Genomic DNA, 24,661 nt, shown 5'->3' with positions numbered 1-24,661 from the left:
ATGGTCAACTTATTGTTATACCAACTTAAAAGATTTACTTGAATTTTAATTGATGTTTGATGATTATGGAAGGAGTATATTCCAAGCAAATCATGATCAATTTCTATGTCTTAGCCAAAGTTGTAAAAGTTTCACTGTATTGAGCACATTTGGTGCACATATTTCAATAATCAGATGTTTCTTACAAGCAGGGGCATTTCTGGAGCTACATGTTTGTTACCATTTTATTTATTTACTTGTTTTGTTTCTATCGAGTTAAGACTTTAATATCTAAGACTATAATTGCAGAAACCTTGGCCCTGTGGAAAAATGTTTCTACATTTCCTACAGATGAATTATGGGTCAAATGGTTATTGCTTTTATCCAGCATTACAAAAATAAGAAAAGTTAAATTCCCACATGTGAACACTAAGGGTGTGTGATTATTTTTCAAGTATGATTATTTTATACTTACATGTCACAGTGTTACCAAAAACCACATCTTTTCCCATGAAGGGATGGTATGTATCACTACAAAGGAGATTAATAAGAATGACATATTGTGTGGAAAAGGATAATAGCAAATGATGTGAGTTCACTTAGTCAAAGTATGTTTTGAAAACACATTCATTAATATTAATAATTTTGCAGTCCAATTCTTCCTAGTTGTTGGCAAATATCAATTTGTTAGACACATAAAGATGTTCATACCATGGCCCATATGAAAGCTAATATAAATTTCAGTAATCTTATAAAGTAAATATGTTGAGTAATAAAAAGACAGAAGCCATAGAGTATTATTTCACTGTCTTCAGTGCCTATCAGTCCTATACACGTATCTGAAATTATTTTTCTATTTGTAAAAGTTCTCAGACTATATTTTTGTATACCTGGAGCTGTTGTTACCAGTGGAAAACCAATACAATGGAAGATTGGAAGCAAGATATCATGTTGTTTTTCATAGCTCTATTTATATATGTGTTGATTGTTGAGATGAATTCTGTAGACCCAACTATTCATTTAATTCTGGTGACATGAATCTCTTCATTATACATTATACTCTGTCTCTCTGCCCTTCCCCCACTTGCATTCTATCTCTCAAAAGTAAATAAATATTTAAAAAATTTAAGAGCAGGGCACTGTGCTGTGTTCTCTAGGATACAGATTTGGGGTATGACCTATTAGTGAAAAGAGCTCATGATTTGATATGCATATACTACACATGTAAAAATTTGAATCCAAAACAGAATAAAATCTGGTAATATAAACCCAAAGCATATAATTTGGACATCTCGAAGAAGAATGACTTTTTCCTAATTGGAAAAATTCTTTTGAGAACATAGCACTTAGTCTGTAATAAAGGACAATATCGTTTAAGACATTGTACAATCACAGTGGAAAAGGAAGCATAGTCATGACACTTAAAATGATAGGCTTCCCTCTTCCCTGCTCTTATTTATGCACATGAGCAGATTGACAAGGAGCTTGACTGAAACTTGCCTGATTGGTAGATGGTCTCATGTAAGCACAAAGCTGATAATGAAAACAAGTCAAAAACTGGGGTGGAGCTAGTAAGTGATAACTGCAAGCTTCCTTTTGCCACATGCAGTTTATCTTAGCCTTGAGACTGCACCTTACTCCTCTATCCCAGACTATGTGGAAGCTATCAAGTCACTTCCAGTGTCTATCCTCAGGTGAGCAAGCGAGCTCCTCAAGTTTTATTCTCCAATGGCTGTCTTAATTTTTTTTGTAATTTCATTTTAAAAGATGAGTCCTTATCTCCTGTTGCAGCATGTGTGGATAAAATACTATGCTTTCTGAGTTTTACTTGAAAATTATTCAGTAGGAATAGGATTATATAAAGCAAGATACTATAAGATGCCATTATCATAATTTTTGAAGCTGGACAGTCTTTATACTTTCCAAATATTTGAAATTGGCTATAATAAAAATTTCCACCTCACCCTATTGCTGAGCTTAGAGCCCTAAACCAGTCCATGTGGATACTGACTGTCTATGGCATCTGTTGTTCACATTTTAATCTTCCAGGAATTTCTCTGTCATACCCAAGAAGGCCCTCTCCCTTGCTTTTTCACACTCTCTACCCTTTGGAAGGACCAATTCATCTTTCATGGTCCAAATCAAGTGTTGCTTCTTTCAGAGTGCTTTCCATGGCATTCACATTTTGTTTTTTGTATTTAAAAGTTAAAACCCAGTTTATCTAACATTCAGTCACTTGTAAACTATTTACTGAGCACCAACTGTGTTCATGGCACTTGAATGCCTTCAAGTAGATTGTAGTTAGCAAATGGAAACAAGCAAGTTTGCAAATATTTACAAGACAAAATGTGACTAGTGCTAAATGGAGAGCTGTGTAAGCTTAGGAGAGGAAGGGGAAGGCTCAGGGTAGAACTCCAATTTTATTCTTTGAAGATCTGTATTTTCTTCACTTGCTCGCAAATGGGTATAAGGCTAACTGTTAAAATAATAGCTTTTTCAAGGCAGGTCCTCTGGTTACTAACGGCTTCTACACTTTCTGCAGCACTCAAGAAAGTTGGAAAACCACTGTCTGCAGTGAGGGGAATTGAAGAGCTACCATGGATACACCAATTAATGCAGTAGGACCAAGGTATAGTTTGTAGGTTATCTCCCAAATAACTCTGGGGACTTTAGGAATCCTGTCAGGCTGGGAGCGGCCAAAGACTGCTGTCCTTTTGAAGCCTCTGGTCTTGTCTCCAACAGAGAATTTGTCCTTCCTATGAATCCCTGGATCATAGTGGATAAAGGCATAGGGTTTTCCCAATGTCTTGGTATCAAATTTCAATTCTCACTCTTGCTACTAGCCGTGTTACCTTAGAAAAGGAGTTTTCCCCAAGTCTCATGTGTCAAGTGGGAAAACTGAATGTGGGCAAAATACATAGTACCTACAATTATAGCAGTTGGTTTGTACCCACTTACTTTACCAAATTCTACCTGATTTCATTTATTTATTTATTTTAATTCAAGTGTAGCTGACCTACACTATTATAACTTCTGCCTTATTTTAAAAGTGTATGAGAATCTTTAATGGCCTATAAGACTTTTGAATAAAAGAAACAAGGTTTGGAAATCTTTACATCTCCTGGCACCAAAACAGTCCTTGGAAAAATATTTATCAGTTAAATTGGTTTCTTGGACACAGTTACTCGGCTCTTATGCTTATGGGTTATATGGTAGGGAAGTTCCAGTTGCATGGAAAACATGGCAATTTGGCATGGTACAGAGCCCAGGCAGGAAAAACTATTCTTCTTATAGTTCCTTTTCAGCACCTCTAATTATGTCTTGAATACAGTCTCAACTTGACCTTAGAGTGCATTATCCTCTAACATATGCTGAATCTCCTTTTCAAGCAAAGGTAGAGCAGGCTTCATGCTCAAAGCTATGAGCACACAGGTACCCAGGTGGACTATAGAAGTATCTTATATTAGTTGTGTTTATTTTTGCGGTTTCTTTCCATTTCTGGCAAATTATACTGGTTTCTATTCACTTAAAATTTGATTTTAAAACAAATGTGGGGAGGCAGTAAATATGGTTGTGAATTATTTAGGTTTAGGAAATAAATGGTATGTAAACAGAATTTTAGAAGAAAAAGTAACTGAATGGGTAATAATAGTTCAACGTATTATTGATAGAAGAGGAAGCCAGGTACCATAAGGATAAATAACTTTCCCTAGTTATAAAACTCATACTGGTAGAGATGGAACTAACCTAAGAGTCTTGGTACTATTAGCTCAAGGCTATGTTCACTGTCTAATGCTCCTTCAAGAAAGGAAATTGGCTGTCAATTCATATTTGATGATTAACTGTCTTCTCTAAGCCAATCACTTCTTTCATCCTGAATAATGCTAATGTTTATGGATATTAATATAAATCAATAAAAACTGAAAGTACAAGGTGACATGTAATCAGGAGCCAAGAACTACAACTACGACAAAGAAGGTCACAAAAATGTACTTTATGACATTGTACAAATCTATTAGATATGTAAAGCTAATGAATCTCCATACACGTGATGGGATTCTATGGGCTTTAGAAGGTCAAATCATCAGTGATGTGTTAGTGGACCAAACAGATTCTCTTCCAAAGGCACACATCTGTCCTAGGATGTGAAAGGAGCTTCTAATAAACATACACCTATAGTTTATGTGCATAAGGAAGGAACGTGTTCCAACAATTTAGCCGATATTCATCCTTCAGTGTAAAGAAACACTGAAATTCATAAATATGAGAATGTTTTGAGATACATGAGAAACAGAGAGGAGTTCCCTATCAGTGGGGCATATAGATGGTGGGCTTTGGGCAGAAGGGAGGCAGGATGGCGAGGACATTTTTTATTGTTTAGCATTCTCTACATTTTGGATTTTGAACCTACTACATAGATTACATATTCAAGAAATAAAATTCCCCCAGAGTCCCTTGAATATTTGGTATTTGGTGTCTAAAAGACTCTGGACCATTAAACATGTTTACTTCTTTACTTACTTACTTAAGTAAATCTGGAGGGCATTTTTTTGTTAAATTAAGTTTTCAGTTACTTTATAGAATACAATTACATGTATTTTAGTTAGCAGATGTCCTTCACAAAAGTTGCCATTATTTGAAACTGAGATAATTTTAGAAGCATAATAAAAATGCATCCAATCTGAATCTCTCAATAACCATGTAATGAGATTTAAATTTTGAATAAGCATAAGGCAGTTTCCAAGTATTGTTAATTCACTTCCACAGCACGTTTCTCCTACTTGCAAATAGCTTCACTTTTGCATATAACCATTGTGTGTACATTTCACACATGAAAGCTGGAAGCAATGACAGACTGCAAAACACAAAAGAGCAGAAACATTCCATTCATGGACTTCTGATTTCTCACATTATCACTGTGGTAACCACTAGACATTACTCATCACGAAAAATGATTAATTATCATTTCCAAGGTTAGCATGATTTATAGGTACCTACCTTGTAAATCTAATGCTACCACAGCAGTATCATCTTCTAATCCTTCAATCACCTCACACTTATATCTCCCATAATCCTCCAGGGTGAGGTCTGCAATCACCAGAGAAGCATCATTATCACTGCCTCCCTTCAGAAACACTCTGCCCTGGTAGCCTCCATAGGCTTTCTTGTGATATCCCATGGAAACAAAAACGTCCACTTCCTTGAGGTAATCTGAAGTTAGCTTGGTCCACTTGATTCGGATTTTGTGGGTTCCTGAGCCAAATGCTGTAGGGTCTCGATAAAATTTACATGGCAGTGTAACATTGCCACCTCTGTGTGAGAACACCTTGGTTTGTTCTGCTTCTACGAGTAGACGGGGGCCATTTTCTGCTATAATTAAAAAGAAAAGAAAAGAAAAGAACCATTAAAATGCTTGTAGACTTTTTAAAAAATAAAATGAAGTATGCTATCTATATATCTATATAGGGTATCTGCCAAAGACTAGCATTAGGTAAAAAGCTTTGCTGTGTTCTTGAACAGTAACCGTTTTTTGAAGCACATAGGAAGGTACCTCTAATACCTAGAGGGCATCTATAAGGGAGTCATGTCTTTTAAACCATTGAAAAAAAGAATGGTGTTAATTAGACTAATTGAGAGTTATTGAATAGAAAACTCTACAATCTTCAAAGTATAATGATTTAATAACAAATTCCATTCACTTTTTTCTACGTTTAAGTATCAAAAATGTAGAAACAAGACCAAGGGAAATGATATAGTTCCATGACTAATTTCATCAATCTAAACCAAAACATTTCAAGGTGGGTAAATTTCTCTATCCTCCTAAGCTTTCTAATATAATAAATCTCTATTTTATTTATAGGAAGAGTATAAAACTACATGATCAGTTTTCATTGCAGTGTTCTGGTCAAAGAACTTAGAATATTCTCACGTTTGTGGCTTTTGTTCAAATACACACCTGTGATATGCCATCCAGAAACATTTCAAGCAGTACCTACAGAATTTATTTTCATACAAAGACTAGACATCAGAAAGGTACTTTTAGCCAGTGCTTTAAAAAATTCAGATTTTGAAATATATTCCTCAGAACTTGAATGCTGAAAGTATATCCAAAGTTACATGTATTTTCTAATTAACCAAATAATTACTGGTTTCTTTGTACCCTTACAATCTCCTTCTACTCCTTGTCTTTGCTTTCCGCTACATCTTGTTTGATAGTTTATCTCATCGCTCTCACCTTTCTTCTCCTCACCCTTTGGTTTCCCTCTTCCCTGCCTCAAGAACAAGAGAGCCTTCCAGAGAGTACCGCAAGAGTCCAAGTGTGCCAAGCCAGCAGGGCTGCCATTCTCTAGGTAGCCAGCTGTTGTTTTCACATCTTGCCTTTCTCTGGGGTTTTCCCTGGTTAGCTCATTGTGCTTTTGACCTTGACAAGGTCTCTTGAGGACATGCAAGATTTGAAAATGAGAAAGCGGTTTAAAAACTGGACACACACACTTCTCATCTCTACACAGCTTTCGAATCTTGCCAAAAGCTGCCTTTCATGAAGCTTTGCGGATCTTCCTGCCTGAGGCAGGTGGTACTGAATAAACCTTGGCCATCAGTCATTTACTACATACAGGTCACGAAGAGTACCCACTCACCTCTGGACAGATGCCACACCTTACTTATTTAATGGCATATGCAGGATTCAGATTTTAAAATAAAAAGTGTGAGAAATAGACATAGTAGCTCTATTTTTATTATATAGCAATGAGTATTTCAAAATGAACATATTTCATTTCTAAGTCAGCCCCAGTGCTCAGAAGCTGAAAAGTTTAAGACATTAATGCCTCCACTTGGAATAGATAATAAAATAAGAGGATAATGGCTTAATTAAAATGAATCATAAATCCAGCTCATTAAGCATTTCCTTTACATTTTATTCTTTATCTTCTTATTTGGGAAATTATAGGGGATGAATGGTAAATCTACCCAACTCTAACCTACATGTAATTTTTTTCCTACAATATCCCTAATGACTGCATCCAAGTACCTTCTTTCTGGGAGGGGAAAGTGCTGTAGACTGCTCAGTAGTGCCTGAAGGGTGTAGGGAACATTTCCTACCTAATCCTTGGAAGGACACCTGCTACAGGAGCCTGGAGTCTCATGATTCTTTCAAGATTTTTACAGTTGAAACCAATGTCCAAATACACAGGCATAGGGGATATTATAGTAGTTAGGAGTCGGGACTGTAATTTGATACCTCCTTATAACCTCACCTCCTCAATTTACTAGCTCTGTAGACTTCAGCAAGTTGTGCAGCTTCTAAGTTCTGATTTCTTTATATGTGAATTAGGGATAGTAGTATCTACCATTTATAGGATCTAACAGACACACAAAGCACTTAGAATCATGTCTGATCAACGGTAAGTGTGTACTCACTGCTAATTCTTCCTGGTGCGTGGCTTTTGCACAGGAAGATTTATTTCTCAAATATGGCATGGCCTGATACCGAGCATAATTTTGGCATATGTTAAGCTTCCATAGTTCTACTTACTTATAAAGCTTGGAACCGTGTGGGGTGATAAATACATAAAATGACACTTGTGTTATAAAGGAGATGTAGAAATCATTGTGTGCTTTCACATAATCATAAGGTGTTCCAGAATGAATAAAAGGTCTGAGTGTTTCATAAATTAAGGAGTTCAAGCAAAGATCAAAACCCTCGTACAAGGGACTGAGACTTCTAATTTCTTTCCTGTGGTTACCTGTACATCATCTTGTAGTGTTGTAGAATTAAAGGCTTCTGATTTTTTAAGGTACTCTTTGCTTATAATCCAACATTATGAGTAGGTGATGATTTATGTGGTATAATATTGAGAATTGAGCAGACATCAAAATTCCACTGATTTCCCACAAAATAATTTTCCTAGCAAGGCTGCCAGAGTGTATACAATTCTACCATTCTTGTTTTGGGGGAAGGGAGGCTAGGGTGTTGAGGGAATCAAAGCCATGAGTCCGTGGCTGAAATTCAAGGAACTCTAAGAAAGATGTGCAGTACATAACACATTGGGTGACAAAGGGCCATCAATGTTCATTAGGCTACACCCTCAGCGTGGCATTGAGAACAATGGTGTTTGTTTGTTTGTTTATTTTTAGAAGATTGAGACTGCAGATTATACAGCACTGAGTACTGTTGGTGAGAGTGGTCTGTGGCAGAACAAGTGAGATAGAGTAAGGAGCGCTGGCCAGTGAGTGAGGAGCTTGGGGAGTTTGACTGACTGGTCTGCCTTATGAGAACATTCAGTTTAAGATTCTTACCAGGCTCTTAATCATGAGAGGGGTCAGCCAGGAAACAACAGCTAGAGAAAGGAGAAGGTGGGTACAGAGCAGAAAAGGGAATCAATCGAGTGTGCGGATGACAAACGTTGTATCCATCTTGCCTAGAATAAGTCTTGAATCTCATCACTGGATGCAAAAACCCACGTGGTTTGAAATTGATGTTTAAATCAACCTGTTTGATCAGTGGGCAAAGCACATAAAAACATAAAAGATAAAAATAAACTTTGACCATCAGAATGAGCATTGCTTATTTCCCTTTTTTTAAATTAAACAATATGAAAGAATAAAGATAGGCAACATATGCTCATTTTGGAAGGACTGGATTTATTTTACAAGTTTAACTTGTAAGTTACAGAAATTTCCTATTTCTATTAGTGAGTGTCCAAGACAGTGACTTGACAGATTTGATGCCCTTCAAAGACCACAGTTGTCTCCAGGGGAAACAGCAGGGCCTCATTATTATTTTACAAATTCTGCTGTGAAATTCAGAGGACAGCATTCAATTTCACCAAATTGTGAAGGCAGTGGCATGACTAAACAATGGATCTTTGCATAGCTGTGTAATTTAGATGAAGTCTTTTACATAAAAGGACGAAAGCAATTGGTTGCAGCAAAACAATTTAGAAATATGGTATTTCTACCATATTTCATTGTTCTTAGTTCCTTTAAAGGTTTCATTGTTGCTATTATTATTATTATTATTTTAGCAGTTTACTGTCAAAGAAATACACATAACAGAAAACAAGAGAAGGTGTTATGGATTAAAGTTTGTCTTTTAAAAGTGAATTGTGGATTCTGCAAAATAACCAGTGTTAGTATTGGTTACTTTCTTGTTGGGGTACAGATGAAGAAGCCTCAAGAATTTAGGATTCCCTAGACTAATAAACTGTAAAAAAAAAAAAAAGAAAAAAACCACCCAGAATAAAACTGAGGAATATGTTTAAGATGGCTAAACAAGGACATTAAAAATACTCTTCTTTCAATAAAAAAACTCCACCAACCTCATTTGAAGTATTTTTATTGTGGTACAATGTACATAAAATTTGTCATTTTAATCATTTTAAGTGTACAATTCAGCGGCATTAATTAGTTTCACTGTGTTGTGTATCCACCACCACTATTTCTAAAATTTTTCATCACTTTGAAGAAAAAGCTAATTCCTCCCTGGCATTCCAAACTGGGAGGCAAAAATTCAATTGTCAGCTCCACAATGAGTCATTTGAGAAAATTGCACAGGTTTTAAAAATAATTCCTTATTTTTGTGACATTTGTTATCACCTGGCGAGTTCAGATGTGTAAGACTAACACTGTGGAAGGTGTTAGTTTCCTTAGGGTAGACAAACTAGTTCTAGGTAGCTTCACCATAAGCATCCTTGCTGCAAGGTATTTTTGCTACAAATATTCAATTGCATAAATAAGTGGTATAAGGTAATTTTGCCGTAAAAGATAAAAAAAAACAACAACAACTGTTTGCCATTTTGGTTTGATAGTTTGTTAATTTCATCAGCTGGTTGACAGTTTGGTTTCATTTCTTCATTGATTGAGTACTCCCATTTTATGTTCCATAAACTTTAGCCTTCATACAGAGACCCAGACTTTGAGCCCATGTTTCCCATAGAGCTTTGGAATGTCTACCATGGGACAGGTGACAATATGCCAAGTACAAACAACAGTGTGGCAGGCTTTTTGTATCTGTGTGTAACTGTGATACAAAGCTCAGTTACAAATAGGCATCCTCATATTTGGAAACTGTTTAGTCTCTTAATGAAGGAAGAGATTTTAGAGAAGAAAGAAAAAGTGAGAGGCTGAACAAGGAATTGAGTCAACAGGATAAAAAAAAAAGAGCCTCATACTATGAATGAAAGACTTTGAAGACAAGTCTTCAAAGGTGGCATCCACAAAACAAAATCAGTTCTTTGCTCAGTATTGCCATGACTCTACACACATTTAAATGTACTCAAATATTCTATATTTCATAATAAAGTGTTTTTAATTGTTATTAATACCTCATGTTTCATTATGTCCCTTTTTAAAAGTTTGTTTATTTATTTTGAGAGAGAGCAAGAGAGCACAATCAGAGGAGGAACACAGAGAGAGAATCCCAAGGAGACTCCACACTATCAGCTCAGAGCCTGATGTGGGGCTAGAACTCAGGAGCCATGAGATCATGACCTGACCCGAAGTCAATAGTTGGATGCTTAACTGACTGAGCCAACCAGGTACCCCTCAGTATGCCTTTTTAAGTGAAGGTCCCTTTTAAAAAATTTTTCTGTAGTTTTTTTTATGGCACAATTGTCTTACCGCCAATCAGTTATGCCATGAAAATGTCTGCAGCAAAAATGCTATGGGGAAGATGTAAGCCAAACCTGCTGGAGGATGAGCAACTCAGATGGGTTCCTGTCTTCAGGGCTGTGCTTACCGTAATCTACTGAAAATGACCGCTCTGCCTCTCTAGGTCATGCCTTGTTAACATTGTTCCTCCAGCGTCAGGTGGCGCCTGGCGACAGCAAGTGTCTGGAACTGCCATGGGCTGGCTCTGCCTAGCACCTCAGCTGGCTGTGACAGACATGGGTGTGCCTGGCTTTGCTTTACTTCCTAATGTAGCTCCAAGGTAAAAACATTTTATAGACATAGTTAAATATACCTATTAAAAGGACAAGATTTTAGCAGAATCATTGACCTTTGTTTCTCACTGTACCTTACACATTACATTTGAGTAGGAGACATAATTTAGGAAAAAATTAAGGAGCATCTTACTCATTAACCTTCACCTGTGAATATTTTGTTTCCTTCAAAGTGGAATGACTCTAGTTTTCTCCTGAAGTTGCCAGCCAGGAGTCTGAGGCCATTGTTTGGCCATGATTCTGTTGTGTCTAGTCAGCTGTGCGTTAAAAACTNTCTTGAGTGTCCTTTCTGAGGGATGGTTGCTTTTAAGTTTTCAGAAACAGAGCTTCAATTTCTTCCCCAGCTGTTTCTAAACACAAAGGGTGCTTAGCCTCTCCGCTGGGACTCAGCATCTCAGGAAAAGCTAACCTGAAAAGGCCAGAGAACAAGCTCTAATGAGGATCCATTCTTGCCCTTTGTCCTCAGCTAGTTGATTTGGGTTTGAGATTTAGGTTCCTTCTTTGGATTTGTCTGTAGCCCATCTTTGCTTTCATCTGGAGTTCAAAGTCTGACCTGGGGCACCTGGGTTACTCAGTCGGTTAAGAGTCTGACTTGGGCTCAGGTCATGATCTTGTGGTCCGGGAGTTCAAGCCCTGCATCAGGCTCTGTGCTGAGAGCTCAGAGACTGGAGCCTGCTTCAGATTCTTTGTCTCCCTGTTTCTCTGCCCTTCCCCTGCTCACATTCTGTCTCTCTCTTCCTCTCTCTCAAAAATAAACATTACAAATTTAAAGTCTGACCTGAGGATACATAGGAAAAATTTTCTATGTGTTTCTTGCCATTTATTTAAATTCAAAAGAAGTCATTATATTTGCTTAAACTGTATCTGAAAGGATTTCAAGAAACACAAGGAACTAATAACTTTGGTAGCCTGTGGGAAGGTGAGGTGGATATCTAGGAGAGGAATCTTGAGAGAATTTCATTATGCACATTTATATATTTTAAAAATTTGGAACTGTGAGAATATTTCACCCATGCCCATGCTAAATAAAATGATATGAAAATAAATAAAATAGCCGAGGGAATTTAATTGACAGATAAGTAAACACAAAGCTTTGCCGAAAGTACCTCTGGAGAGATGCACAAGACGATGGTAGCCACAACTGCAGTATATTGTTGTGTGACAGCAGGATTGTATTTTTATAGAGTTATGCCTCTGTTGATAAAGATGTTATCTTTAAACATGTCTTCAAAGCGTGAACGTTTGAATTCATTTTCCCTATTCTTTGAAGAAGCTATTGACAAAGGTACTGATTATTGTCTAGTTTTGACTATAAAGGACCAGTCTAGTGTTAAAAATATGGTAGGCAAGGACTGCTTTTTGCTATAAAGGGATTATAGCTGTTTGTCACCATCTGCAACCCTGCCATTTGGACTCACAGAGTACAGGAACACACCTCTTCCCCCCATCTACCTCTGACCCCCTGCTAGGGCCCACTTTTTCCTTAACTACTGTATAGTCTGTGCCCTGCTAGCTCCTATCAATCTGCAGCTGAATCAAATTGCCTAGAAATTGTGGCTTCACAATGTCCTTAAATGGCACGTGTCCTTTCTGTCAAGACTTGCATTATCTGATGTGATGTGCTACGGAGCATTATCTTACATATTGGCCATATCCATCTTCCTTCCTTGCCTTAGAGCTAAATTGATTCTGTAATGGGAAACTGCCCACACCAAAATATAGTATTCCTTTTGAGTGATGTTTATCATGAATGTGCATGGTGTTATTGTCTTATCCAAGTTTCATAGTAAAAAAAATAGGGATACATGTTATCATTGTTTTAGACCCTAGAGGTTGATCTATGGCAATATTTGAAAAACGAGAAAAACATTTTTTTTCTGGGACAGTGGGACTTTTTCTTCCCATAGGATATCTTAGACAAAGCTTTGCCACTTATATCTGATAAAAGGTGAGCTTCTCTGCTTGAAACAGGCATCAGGAGCCTCCAGGTAGCTCTAGGGGATCCACTGAACACAGTTTAAAAATCTTTGTTCTCAGGCGTAAACCTGGAATTGTGTTAACATCCTGAAAAATATTCTGTCTCTTCTTCATCTGTTTTTCTAGCAGGAAGAAATAAAGTATGATGAGAATGTTTAGATCTGTCTGTTAAGTTCTTTTTGGGCTTTGTTTTTCCATGTTCAGGATTTGTTCATCTATGTTTTCAGCGGTTATAATTCTTTGATTAAGCATATGGACTCTTGTATTGTGTTACTTAACTTTCCTGTGACTCTGTTTCCTCTTGAGTAAAATGGAGTCAAGCCACCTTCTTCCTAGATTCTTGTGTGAGTTAGATGAGGTAATTCATTGGGAACTTAGCCTTGTGCCTGACACACCATGAGTGCCTAGTGTCTCTTACTAACCAATATTTACTAAGGTCCAAAGTGTGCCTGGTATGCAAACCAGCTTCTCTCTTCCACATTGGCTTCTTTCCTGTGCTCTTTCAGAAGATAGTTCCTGGAAAGTATTGGTTCCTGAGAAATTGACATGTCATCAACTTTCTATGGTTCTGCTAATCTAGTAGTTCTTAACAGGACAGGACTATATCCAGGATCACCATCTTGAAGTCTTTTCAGATAACTCAAATCTACCTACGTCTAGAGAATCCAACTTCTTCCTGCCTCCTCCTCACTTTCCCCGGGGGGCTCCAGACAGTCTTCACTTATGGAAAGCGGTGGCATGTATGCATTGGCAGCTGCCACTCCACCTTCCTCCTCTAACTCTTCTTAAGAATCACTACGGTGGCCAGGTTTCTCCTAGAAATAGGAATAGTCCATAAGAATAATTTACTCAAGGTCCAAGACCAGATTTTTTAAAATAGTGATTTGATTTCTTCTGAAACATAGTTATATCGATGGAATGGAATAAAATGAGAGCCATTTTCACCTATTGATTCACTCAGCGGTCTTCAAGAGTTGACTCCTATTTGGATTAGGAGCATGAGAGTCAGCCTGCCTGAGTTTGAATCCCAGCTTTCCACTTAATAACCATATGACCAGGGGCAAACTTCAAACCTCTCTCAACTTCAGTGAGGAGAACCACCTTCATTCAGTGCTGTGGTGAGTCCTAAACGAGATGACCCAGGTAGTTCATTTTCTGTTGTGGATCACACATAATTAGTGGCTTTAAATGTTAATAGTTGCTTGTTAGTATTACTGCCATTGCTTCGTCCAATATAACTGGCTTAGTACTAGAGACAGGCTTGCTACCGTTGTCAACTCAGGGTTGTCTGCTCTGGTTAATAATTTTCAGAATTTAAATTTATGTTATCAAAGTTTGATTCATAATGAAACAGCATTTAATTACTGTTACTTTAAACTAAATCACAGTGATAGAGAGATTAAGGAGTACATTACACAAAATAAAATAAAATTGAATTTTCACTAATAAGCTGAATGCCATTCCTAACAAAAACATACTTTTCAGGTTTTTAACTGTAATACAGGTTTCTTTCAAAGGGTACGGGGAAACCAAAACATTAGCATGAGTCAGTCTTCCTCATTAGGCTATTATTAACCACACACTCTTTAATTATTGGCAATGTGGCTTTATGTGGTAAAGGGGTAGAGCTCAAGTCTATTTGTCTCTGCTCAGACCACTTCCGCTTTGTGGTGAAAGGTAAGGTCAAGTTATCCATGATTGGCAGAAAAGACATTGTTGGCTTTATACACCAGTATGGTTAAAGTCTTCACTTAGTATGCAAGACATCAAGATAATACTGTCACAGAGTCAATCCTGGGGGCGAAAGGGATCTTTTGGTTCTTTACAATAAACAATCATAAATTGATAGTCTATAATGTGTCAAGTATCGAGTTGAGTGCTGAAGCAAATGAAAGGTCAGTTGAACACAAATGCCCAGGTGGGCAAGGCTGAGGGAAGTGATGGGTGCACCAAGGTACTGAGGAACAACAGGGAGTGGAATGGACCATGCCATCCATTCTGATGGGGAGCAGGATACCGATTCCCACTGACGTTGTCCAGTGGGAATGCAGGTTGAAAAACAGCAGGTCTCTCTGGAATTTTCAGCAGATGCTAGAAATGAACATTTTCATTGCAAATGTCTCCAATTTTAAAATGTTTATAATTAATTTTGATTTTTTAAAATGTTATAGGAGAAAAAAATTACTGTGTATCAGTGATCACGATTCAGACTCTGGGAAGCAAACCTGTGACCATTGCATCCTCTTTCACCCTACCTGTTGGTGTTGAGCATCTCCAAAGCTCAGACCAGGGCTATCTCCTTATCTCTGCCTGCACTGCCTCCTTCTCTAGGTGTTTTCATCTGATCCGTGGTAATAAATAGCACCATGTGCTAATGATTCCAAAAGTTTCTCGCAGTGCACTTTTCCCTGAGCTTTTAAATGCTTCTGGAGTCAAGTCTGAACTCTATACTCTAGACCAAATATAAAGTAATATGGTCTTACTCCTGCTTACTCTTCCAATCTCATCTTAAATCACACCCTTGTCACTGTGAGGCTGCAGTCCCTCCAGCTGCTTTCCAGCCTGAGGACACCATGTTACTCCCATCTCAGAGAATTTTCTTCATTTCTCACTCTTTCTACCTGGAGTGCTCTGTCCCTGGCTTTTGATGTGACTGGTTCCTGCTCACTATTCAGATCTCAGCTCACAGAATCCCTCTTGACTCTCCTCTAAAGCAATTCATCCCACACCCCCTTGGAGGCCCCCTCACAACATTTTTTTTCCTCTTAAAAACACTTTTATATTGATTGCTTATGTGTTCCTTTGTTTCATTTATTTAGTTACATATGAGGCCCATATTAAAGTTATAAGAAAAGAGACTGAAGTTCAAGAAGCTTTGTTTTGAAGTAATGTCGATCTTAGTATACTGTAAACAGCCTATAAAAACCTGTTATTTTATTCATCTTTTAAAATAAGATATTCTGTTTCCATGAAAACATTTCAGTGAAGTACAGTATTAACTATGTAATCAGCTTTTCATTATGTAAGCTACAAGACTCCTCCTTAGTGGTTGTGTGATAAAAGGCAACGTGAGAATTAAAAACAATCTTATGCACATTTTGGAGATTTAAAACCTATCAGCATAATTTATGACACATTTCAAAAGAAAGTAAGAATTGTTCATAACCCACATTACACTAGGGAAGAAAACTTTAACATTTACCCGTCCATTCTTAAAAATAAACAAAACAAAACAAAACAAAAAACAGGAAAAATAAACTATTGTGTGAAAATGTTCATTATTTTTTCTTAGCAATAATATTAGCCCCAGCTAATCATAATTCCATATTGAAAAAATACAGTCCTGTAACTAAGAACATAAGAAATTTACATATAACGCCTATTGTGACTTATAAGGAAACCTACCTGTCTTCAACTGCCATGTCTCTTGTTCACCTGTGCTTTCACTACCATTCAGTAACTCTGTAACTCTGAGCCAAATATGTAAACTTCATTTCCAGTACTTTCCAGGAATAAAGCAAAGCAAGGAGGCAAAGCAAGCACCATTACAAATAGAACCATCTAGAAGTGGAAATCTCCATACTTCAAGAAGATAGGTTTTCAATGGTGTTCTTATTTTAGGTTTATAATCCCTCTTGAGAAACGTGGTAGAACACTCCTTTTTTCCACCTTCTTCACCTAATTAACACACTTGACTATAGTGAATGCTCCCTGTTGTAACGTGTCTTGTTCATTTCATATGTGATGGACTAGGTAGCAACTTTCTGTGTTTATATCTTTAATGTCCCTGACCCTTTCAAGTGGACAGTGTTTGGAAAATGTAGGGAGAATTCCCGTTTAACTTAAGTTGTTCAATATACCTCACAGAATAATCCATAACTGTGTGAAAACATACTACTCAGACCTTATACGTGTGGTAATTTGTCACTGAGTAAGCACAGAAGTCAAGTAACCAACATGAATAATTTAAACAAGATTTAAATGCATACTATTTGTATTGAGTACATTTTTGAGTGCACACATTTAGTCCTACTACAATAGACACAAAATATTTTTAAATAAATTTTATAGAACTTTTACATTTCTTAATGTTCTTCAGTGTTTTCATTTTAAAATAAAAATATTGCCATAAGAAAGATTTATCTCCACTGGATATTATCAGTTTGATAACCTCTTAATCAAATATTTTAACTTCTTAGCATTTTGGTAGATTTTTCTATGCCAAAAGACTCTTCTAAAACAGTAATTTTTCACTTTACATTTAAAATAAAGAGCCAAAGCAATAAAGAAATCTAAATCTATTATTTTCTTGATATCTAGTAAAGTCAAAGAAACATAGAATGTTGAGATTAATTTAACATTCAGCCATTAAGCTATAGGTCACTCTTTAGCTGAGTCAACATTGGTTCTTGCAAAATTGCAACCAAAGGGAAAGGTTTCTCTATTAAATGGGTTTTCTCGGTGTTTGGGAAAGTTTCCAAATAATTATTGGCTTCCTGCATGATTTGCCCAGTTCAGCACCCAGAATGGAATAGAGAAAGCATTGGCTGTTAGTGTGAATTTGTTGCTACCTGAAGAGATTTTTAAATGTAGGTTTTTATACCTGGAATTATTCTAAAATGTATTGCTTTAATGTGCATTATAGAATAACACAGAATCAGCATTCCAGGTTACTCAGTAACAAGCGTAGAAATATCCTTAAAATGTATTTTATGAGTTTAAATCTACTAAGTGATAAAAAAAAAAAAACTTTAGTGAGTATGGACACAAAGTTCTAAATAGTAAGAGGTTTTTCTTTAGTTGCCCATTACTCTTTTCTCCATGTTTCCACCTCTGTTTAACACTTAACTTTGTTCGTTTTTGGTCACCATTTTTTGCCCTCATAATCTTGTCGGTAATCTCACTGAGGAAATGATCCCGTCCTTCCTCAGAGAAGAACCCAGTGCTTTGCTTGAAAGAGGCCAATGTCCACCAAGTGCCTGACTGCAGATTTTCTCAAAAGGACACACAACTGCAGAGAAGCCTAGGGCATGGGCTAGCAGATGCAAAATTGGCGTGAAAATATACTTATTTCTGAATCAAGATTAAGGAATTTATAGAAATTATATATCAATCTAGAATCATTTCATCCCTTGCTTTATCTATTTATAACCATTGCATATGTGTGTATATGTATATAACCGTACACATGTGTGTGTATCCAGTGACTATAGTTGAAGAAAAGTATTGCCATATTTGACTTTTATCTGGAAAGAAACTGCTTTTTTGAATGCTTCTGTTTAAATAAAAGTGATAACAGGTAATGCTGTCTTCTCTGTAGTATTCCATAATTTCTCTATCAGTTATCATAGTCATTAGTTCTATATTCATAGTAATGTCTGTCTCTCACTAGATGAAAAGCTGTATGAACACAATGACTGTGTGTTCTGTTTATCATTCTGTCCTCTATGCCTCTAGGAGTAGGTGCTGGCTATAGACTGAATGTATGCCTTCAAAATTCATATGTTAGGGGCACCCGGGTGACTCAGTCAGTTAAGCATCTGACTCGTGATTTCAGCTCAGGTCATGATCTCACAGCTCATGAGTTTGAGCCCTACATGGAGGTCCACACTGATAGTGTCATGTCTGCTTGGGATTCTCTCTCTTTCCCTCTCTCTCTGCCCTTCCACAGTCATACTTTCTCTCTCAAAATAAATAAAGTTAAAACTTTCTTTTAATATGTTGAACACTGATCCCCACGTAAAGATTTTTAGAGGTAGAACCTTTGGTATGTGACTAGGTGGTGAGGGTGTAGCCCTCATGAATGGGATTAGTGCCCTTACAGAAAAGAGCCAGGAGGGTACCTTGTTCTTTTCCACCATGTTCTATGAATCAAGAACTAGCTCTCATCAGACACCACATTTGCCAGTGCTATGATTTGGACTTCTCAGCCTCCAGAACTGTGAGAAATAAATTTCTGTTATGTATAAGCCATCCAATTTATGGTGTTTTCTTACAGCAGCACCACTAAGTGCATATATGTATGTATGCAGTTCATGAGTACTTTTCCATATGCATGATTATATATACATTTTCCTTTCTTTGAGGGCTCATTTATTATGTTCATATTCTTAGTTTGACCAAATGATAATGTAGTTGGTTCTTATTATCATATTTGGCTTTATGTCCTATCATAAACTAATAGATTTTAGAAAGATCATCCAATACTCATGGTGTTGCTAATTTTTATAATTTGATGATGAACTTTGCTGATATTTTATAGCCAGTAATTTCTAGATAGAATCGTCAATAGTATATATATTTCTCTAAATGCAATTTGAAAAATATACTTAATCTTTGGATTTTACATTTGTGACAAACAGCCTGACTCTGCCTCAAAAATACAAAAATGAATTAATTTATTAATTTTTTATAACAGACTCAGAGTCCAAATGAGTTTTAAGCGTAAGAGAGAAAATTAAGCTGGAGGAAGACGTATCCAGTTCTCACATTAAACGTTGACTCTGCGAATGGTTTGTGATCATAAATTATTAAATTCATCCCATCCCCTGTGGTCCGCTCTGCACCACCAGATCCCAACTCTGCAGATATTACATAAGGAACAGAATAGCATTGCAGTGACCAAATGTAAATCGAATAGTCTTCAAAGCTGCATATACACATCAGGAAGATTACTGCCTTCTGTCCCTGGTGCACTCTCGTGGAGTGTAAGATGCTATGTGCAGTATGCGAGCCATGCATACAACCAAACAAAATTTGCTATCACACTTCTAATTCTCGTCAGCTGCCTCTCATTCCATGAACTGGAAAGACATCGCATTCATTGCTTTGGTAACACTGACTATAGCTTGATTAGAAAACGTACCTGGATTTTGGTCCTGGATTTATTCAACAAATATGTATTGATCACCTACTACGTGCCAGGGAGTGGTTTAAAACGGTGACTGGATATATCAGACAAAGATCCCGACCTACTTTTGTGGAGTGGATGGACACATGTAGCAGAGATGGATACAATTACATAAAAATAAGTAGAATAGAGGGGCACCTGATGGCTCAGTCAGTTAAGCACCCGATTTCGACTCAGGACATGATCTCCTGCTTCATGGGTTTGAGCCCCGCATCGGGTTCTGTACTGACAGCTCAGAGCCTGGAGCCTGATTCAGATTCTCTGTCTCCCTCTCCCTCCGCCCCTCCCCTGCTCATGTTCTGTCTTTCAAAATTAAGTGAATAAACGTCTTTAAAAAGTAGAGTAGATAATCAGTGCTATAGAGAAAAAGAAAAGAAAGTATTAGAGAAATCGGGGTGCCAGAGAAGGGGCAGAATGTAGTTGACAGGGACATTTCATTAAGAAAGTGAGAAACGTGCCCAGATTTGAAGAAGGGGAGGGCATTAGCTGAGAAACTTCCCCTCATCAGCCGTGCAACCTGGGACAAGCAACTAAAGGGTGTGAGTCTTGATTTCCTTATTTGTACAATGGTGTATTGTTCTAGATGATCTACACTAGTTCTTTTAAATTCCTAAGTTCTGTCTACTATGATTTAATTTATGCCAACATTACAGAATGGAAGCGGTCCTTAATGTTCATTAAGCCCACACAATGTGTGCTAAATGCTGTGAATGACTCAGGACTTAAACGCTCATTATGATAGCAATCATTTGGAAGTATCTCTTTGTACTCATTTTTCAACAAACATACGCTAAGTACCTACTATGTGCCAGCCAAGCACTACCACACAGTTGGGGTATTACAAAGCTCACAGACTGATGAGGCAAGGGAGGCGTGTTAGCATAAGCAACACATATTAAACTGAAGCAGAGGAGTTGTTTGGGACACACACTGGGTGAAAGGCTCAACCGCACAGAGTGGGCGTGTCCACTTCCGCTGGGGTTCCAGACATACATTATATTTTCCTCTTAATATTCTTTCAAAGAATTTAAGGTAACTTATCTGTGTTCACCGAGTAAGTATGTTAAGGGAAATATTACTTATGTTTGGAAAGCTTCAGTTTCCATAAGAAAAGTAAAAATTATCAGATGATGTTTAACATTGTTGGAGAAAGCTTAAATTGTGAAATTAAAGAGGACAAAGAAGGTACCTTATAAAATGTTTACTTCCTTAGAACTAAGATAATGATAAGATTCTGTTAACAAATGAATTTGAAAAGATAACCAGTGGTTTTTTTTTACTGGTATTTGTGTTCCTATTTCTATTGAAAAGTTAGGGTTTCTGTTGTTGTTGTTGCTATTATTTTTTTCTCAACTATGTATTTATTTTAAATGTTTATTTTTGAGAGACAGACAGAGACAGAGCACAAGCTGGGGAGGGGCAGAGAGAGGGAGACACAGAATTCAAAGTAGGCTCCAGGCTCTGAGCTGTCAGCACCGAGACTGATGCAGGGATCAAACTCACAGACTGAGAGTTCATGACCTGAGCTGAAGTCAGACACTTAACTGACTGAGCCACCCAGGCGCCCCTCAACTTTTTATTTAGATTCCAGCGAATTATCATACAGTGCAATGTACAAATTAGCGATTCAACACTTCCATACAACACGTAATGTTTGTCCCAAGTGCCTTCTTTAATCCCCATCACCCACTTAACCCATGCCCTCCACCCATAAACATCAGTTTTCCATTACGGTTAGGAAGTAATACCCATGACGATAATTACTATTATCTAGCGGGAGCTTATTGTGCGCTAGATTCGGTACTAAGCACTTTTCCATGCATCACCTAATTTAATTCTCACAGAACTCTATGGAATCATGATAATGCCTACTTTCCTAGAAGTGATAACTGAGACTCGAAGAGATTACTGTCCAAGGTCTAAAGCAAGTAAGTGGCATGGGTAAAACTCTTGAACTTGCAGTCAGAAGACCTTCTCTTGAACACTAGAGGCAGGAAGTGCTGGCTTTCTGACTTGGATTAGGTCAAGCAGTTACATAGTCAGTATAACTCACCTGCTTTGCTTTTCCCATTGGTTAATGGGCAAATGAGCATAACATTTCTGTCTTAAGTTTGTACTTTAAAAAGTATATTCATCATCTCTGAACTTCTACTAGCAATTGAAAGTCTACACAAAGAGCTTTTGGACCTGATCCAAATATTTTAAAAATTGTGCTTCTGTGTATTTTGGAATTCCATATAAAATTCTTCCCAATGATCTCAAGTTTCAAAGGATATAGAAGTTGTTTGACTAGGCACATTACGAAATGAGGAATATAATCCATTAGTTGAGAGTGTTATGGAGAAGGCATTAATGGAAACCATCTCTTCCTATAGAACCTTTTGAGGAAATGACCCTCTCCTACGTTGAGGACAGTGTATGACATATAATCTGTTCTCAATATATATGAAATATCTTGACTACTCATTTATAGCAGACTTCACAGACAAGTGAAATTTGCTTTCTTGTGTAACCAAATTGATTCAAGAAAAAAAAAAGATTAAATTAGTGCATGTGCAAATTTTTTTAAAGCTGTGTTTTCCTCCATGGGAATCTGGGAGACTTTTCATCACCAGATAATTCTTGTCACTAAAAACACTTTGCATAGAGGCCTACACTTGCTGGTTGTTGTTGTTATTTTTTCTCCTGGCAATCTGACTTTTTAAAAAGCCCACATTAAGTTTTTGTGCCTCTATCTCTGTAGAAACTTCTACAACAAAATTGGCAGGAAGCCTTCAGGAAATTAATTAGGTAACTCTTATGCATGACACTCAAGGATGTATTAAAGTGTTGAACATTTTTACCATGGCAGCCAAGGAGAATCTGAGGATGATGAGCATTATTCCTCCAGTGTTATTTAGGCCTGGAGTACTTAGAGTACAAAAGCAGAGACTTAATGAAAAATGGGAGATAGAAGAGGTATTTTTGCAGTAACATGACTCTTGAGCAATTTTCTATCCCTGAGAGAAGCTCATACTGCTTCTCAGTTCAATTCAGGAATTTGGGATTTATATTACTAATTTAATCCTTTGACTGCAAAATTCATATAAAATTTCACGAGGATTTCAGCTCCCTTGAATGCCTTCTGTGCCAAGTTTGATTAATAACAGTTTCAAACCTGCAAAAATGATGTAGTATTTCAGCAAATAATAAAGGGCATCTGCTTCCATGATTATCTGCTGTGCTGTCTGCTTTACTTTTGTGTTGTAAAAAGTCAACGGAAATTATGGCAGACCACTTGGAGGTGTTTCTCTGAAGGACCAAAGAATATGAAAGTTCAATCTGAGTACAATCCTCAAGAAAAAAGACAACTTTTTATTAAATAAAAATAACGATGATGGGTATTTAGGGCAATATTAAAATAACTTCCGACTTACAGACATAGCATCATAATATTGTCCCAAATCACATTTCAGTATCACCTTCCACAAGCAAAGTATAGTGTTGTTACTTGAAAGCTGTGAGTAACTTTCTAAGAATAGGAATTTACAATTAAAATGAGGAGGACTATCAGGTCACTTAAAAAATTGGGTGGTAGTACATGCAAATAAATGATCTGGATAATTCTGACCCCTTGTGTCAGAAATTCCTTTGCACTGAATTTCAGCAGAGTATATGGGAAAGGCTGGAAGAACTGAAGTTCTCCTTGCTGAGATAACTTGAGTTTGACTTAGAGACTCCTCAGGAGTAAGTTTTAACATGTTAACACATTTTAAAAATAATATTTTCATAATCTGGGTGCAATTCAGGCTAAATGGTTTGTACATAGTTAATAATGTCACAGGAATTTAATAATTACTTGAAACCACAGCTAGAATTTATTTTACATTGCATTTAAAACTGCTATTGTTAATGACTAGGCATTACTATTTTGGCTGCATTTAATTCTGGGATTAGATGTTAAAGGATGTTATCCCTCATGAAAAAATCTCTATGTGTAAATACCATTTAGTCTTTGGGAGACAGCCTGGATTCTGCTCAACACGTTCAAGAAAACTGCTGAGTCAGCAGCTTGCCTAGTAAAATTTATGATTATATAATTCCTTTTCACGGTCCAGCATTGGAAAACCTAAAGCTGTGGGGAGCAAAGAGAACTGAAAGAGAGATCTCTAAAATAGCTAGACGTCATCAAATTCGGAATTCTATTTGTGCAGTCATAATATATACAGGAAAATACTTCGAGCCAGACTAGCATTTGACCTTCACCAACCACACTTTCCAACAGTGAATGCAGTTTTCGGAGACTATACTTTTGACCTTGAAGATGTAACTTAATGTTTTACGTCTCTGAGCAAACTTACAATACTCTGGTCCCCACACTGAGCTCATCTAAAATTAATATCATCATGTGCTTAAACTGTTAAAGTCTATAATTCTTATTTTAATTATTCAGCATTCAAGGGCAAAGAGAAAAGCTGCAGCTCCTTTAAAACTATCTTTTCTTATTGCATAAGTCTCTCAGCTTTCTTAATGCAGGATGTCCCTTGTCTGAAGCTGGGACTGAGGAAACAGCTGCATTGTACTGCAGCCTACAGCTCTCAGGCTTAGGATTCAGCTGAGCTGAAAAGACATATGCGGGAGCAATAGGCTGGTCTATGGGAACTAAAGCTTTGCCAGAGGAGATCGTCATAGAGTGAGTTACTCTTTCCTGAACCTTAGCTTGTCCGACTTTCATTTTCACACTGTTTTTCTTAATGATCACTCGAACAGAATGACCTTACATCGTAAGTTTTACTCCCTAGTGTTCCCTCCTTTTGCTTACATTTAAATAAACTTTTATGCCCTTCATTCTACTTGGAAGACACCAACTGTA

At 37.0% G+C, this 24,661-nt stretch overlaps 1 protein-coding gene across 1 annotated transcript in view; it reads right to left on the bottom strand.

The window, feature by feature from the left end:
• The window catches only part of HAPLN1 (hyaluronan and proteoglycan link protein 1), a 72,073-nt gene that overhangs the window by 8,720 nt on the left and 38,692 nt on the right, over positions 1-24,661 (bottom strand). The window contains exon 3 of the mRNA XM_077759846.1: positions 4,978-5,349. Coding sequence (XP_077615972.1) covers positions 4,978-5,349 — 372 coding nt within the window. The remainder of the gene's footprint in view (positions 1-4,977; positions 5,350-24,661) is intronic.

Source organism: Crocuta crocuta, unplaced genomic scaffold (assembly GCF_008692635.1).
Source record: "Crocuta crocuta isolate KB4526 unplaced genomic scaffold, BGI_CrCroc_1.0 scaffold162, whole genome shotgun sequence".
NCBI lineage: Eukaryota > Metazoa > Chordata > Mammalia > Carnivora > Hyaenidae > Crocuta > Crocuta crocuta.
The sequence above is the reverse complement of the archived record's forward strand: the minus strand, read 5'-3'. Positions and strand labels throughout refer to the sequence as shown.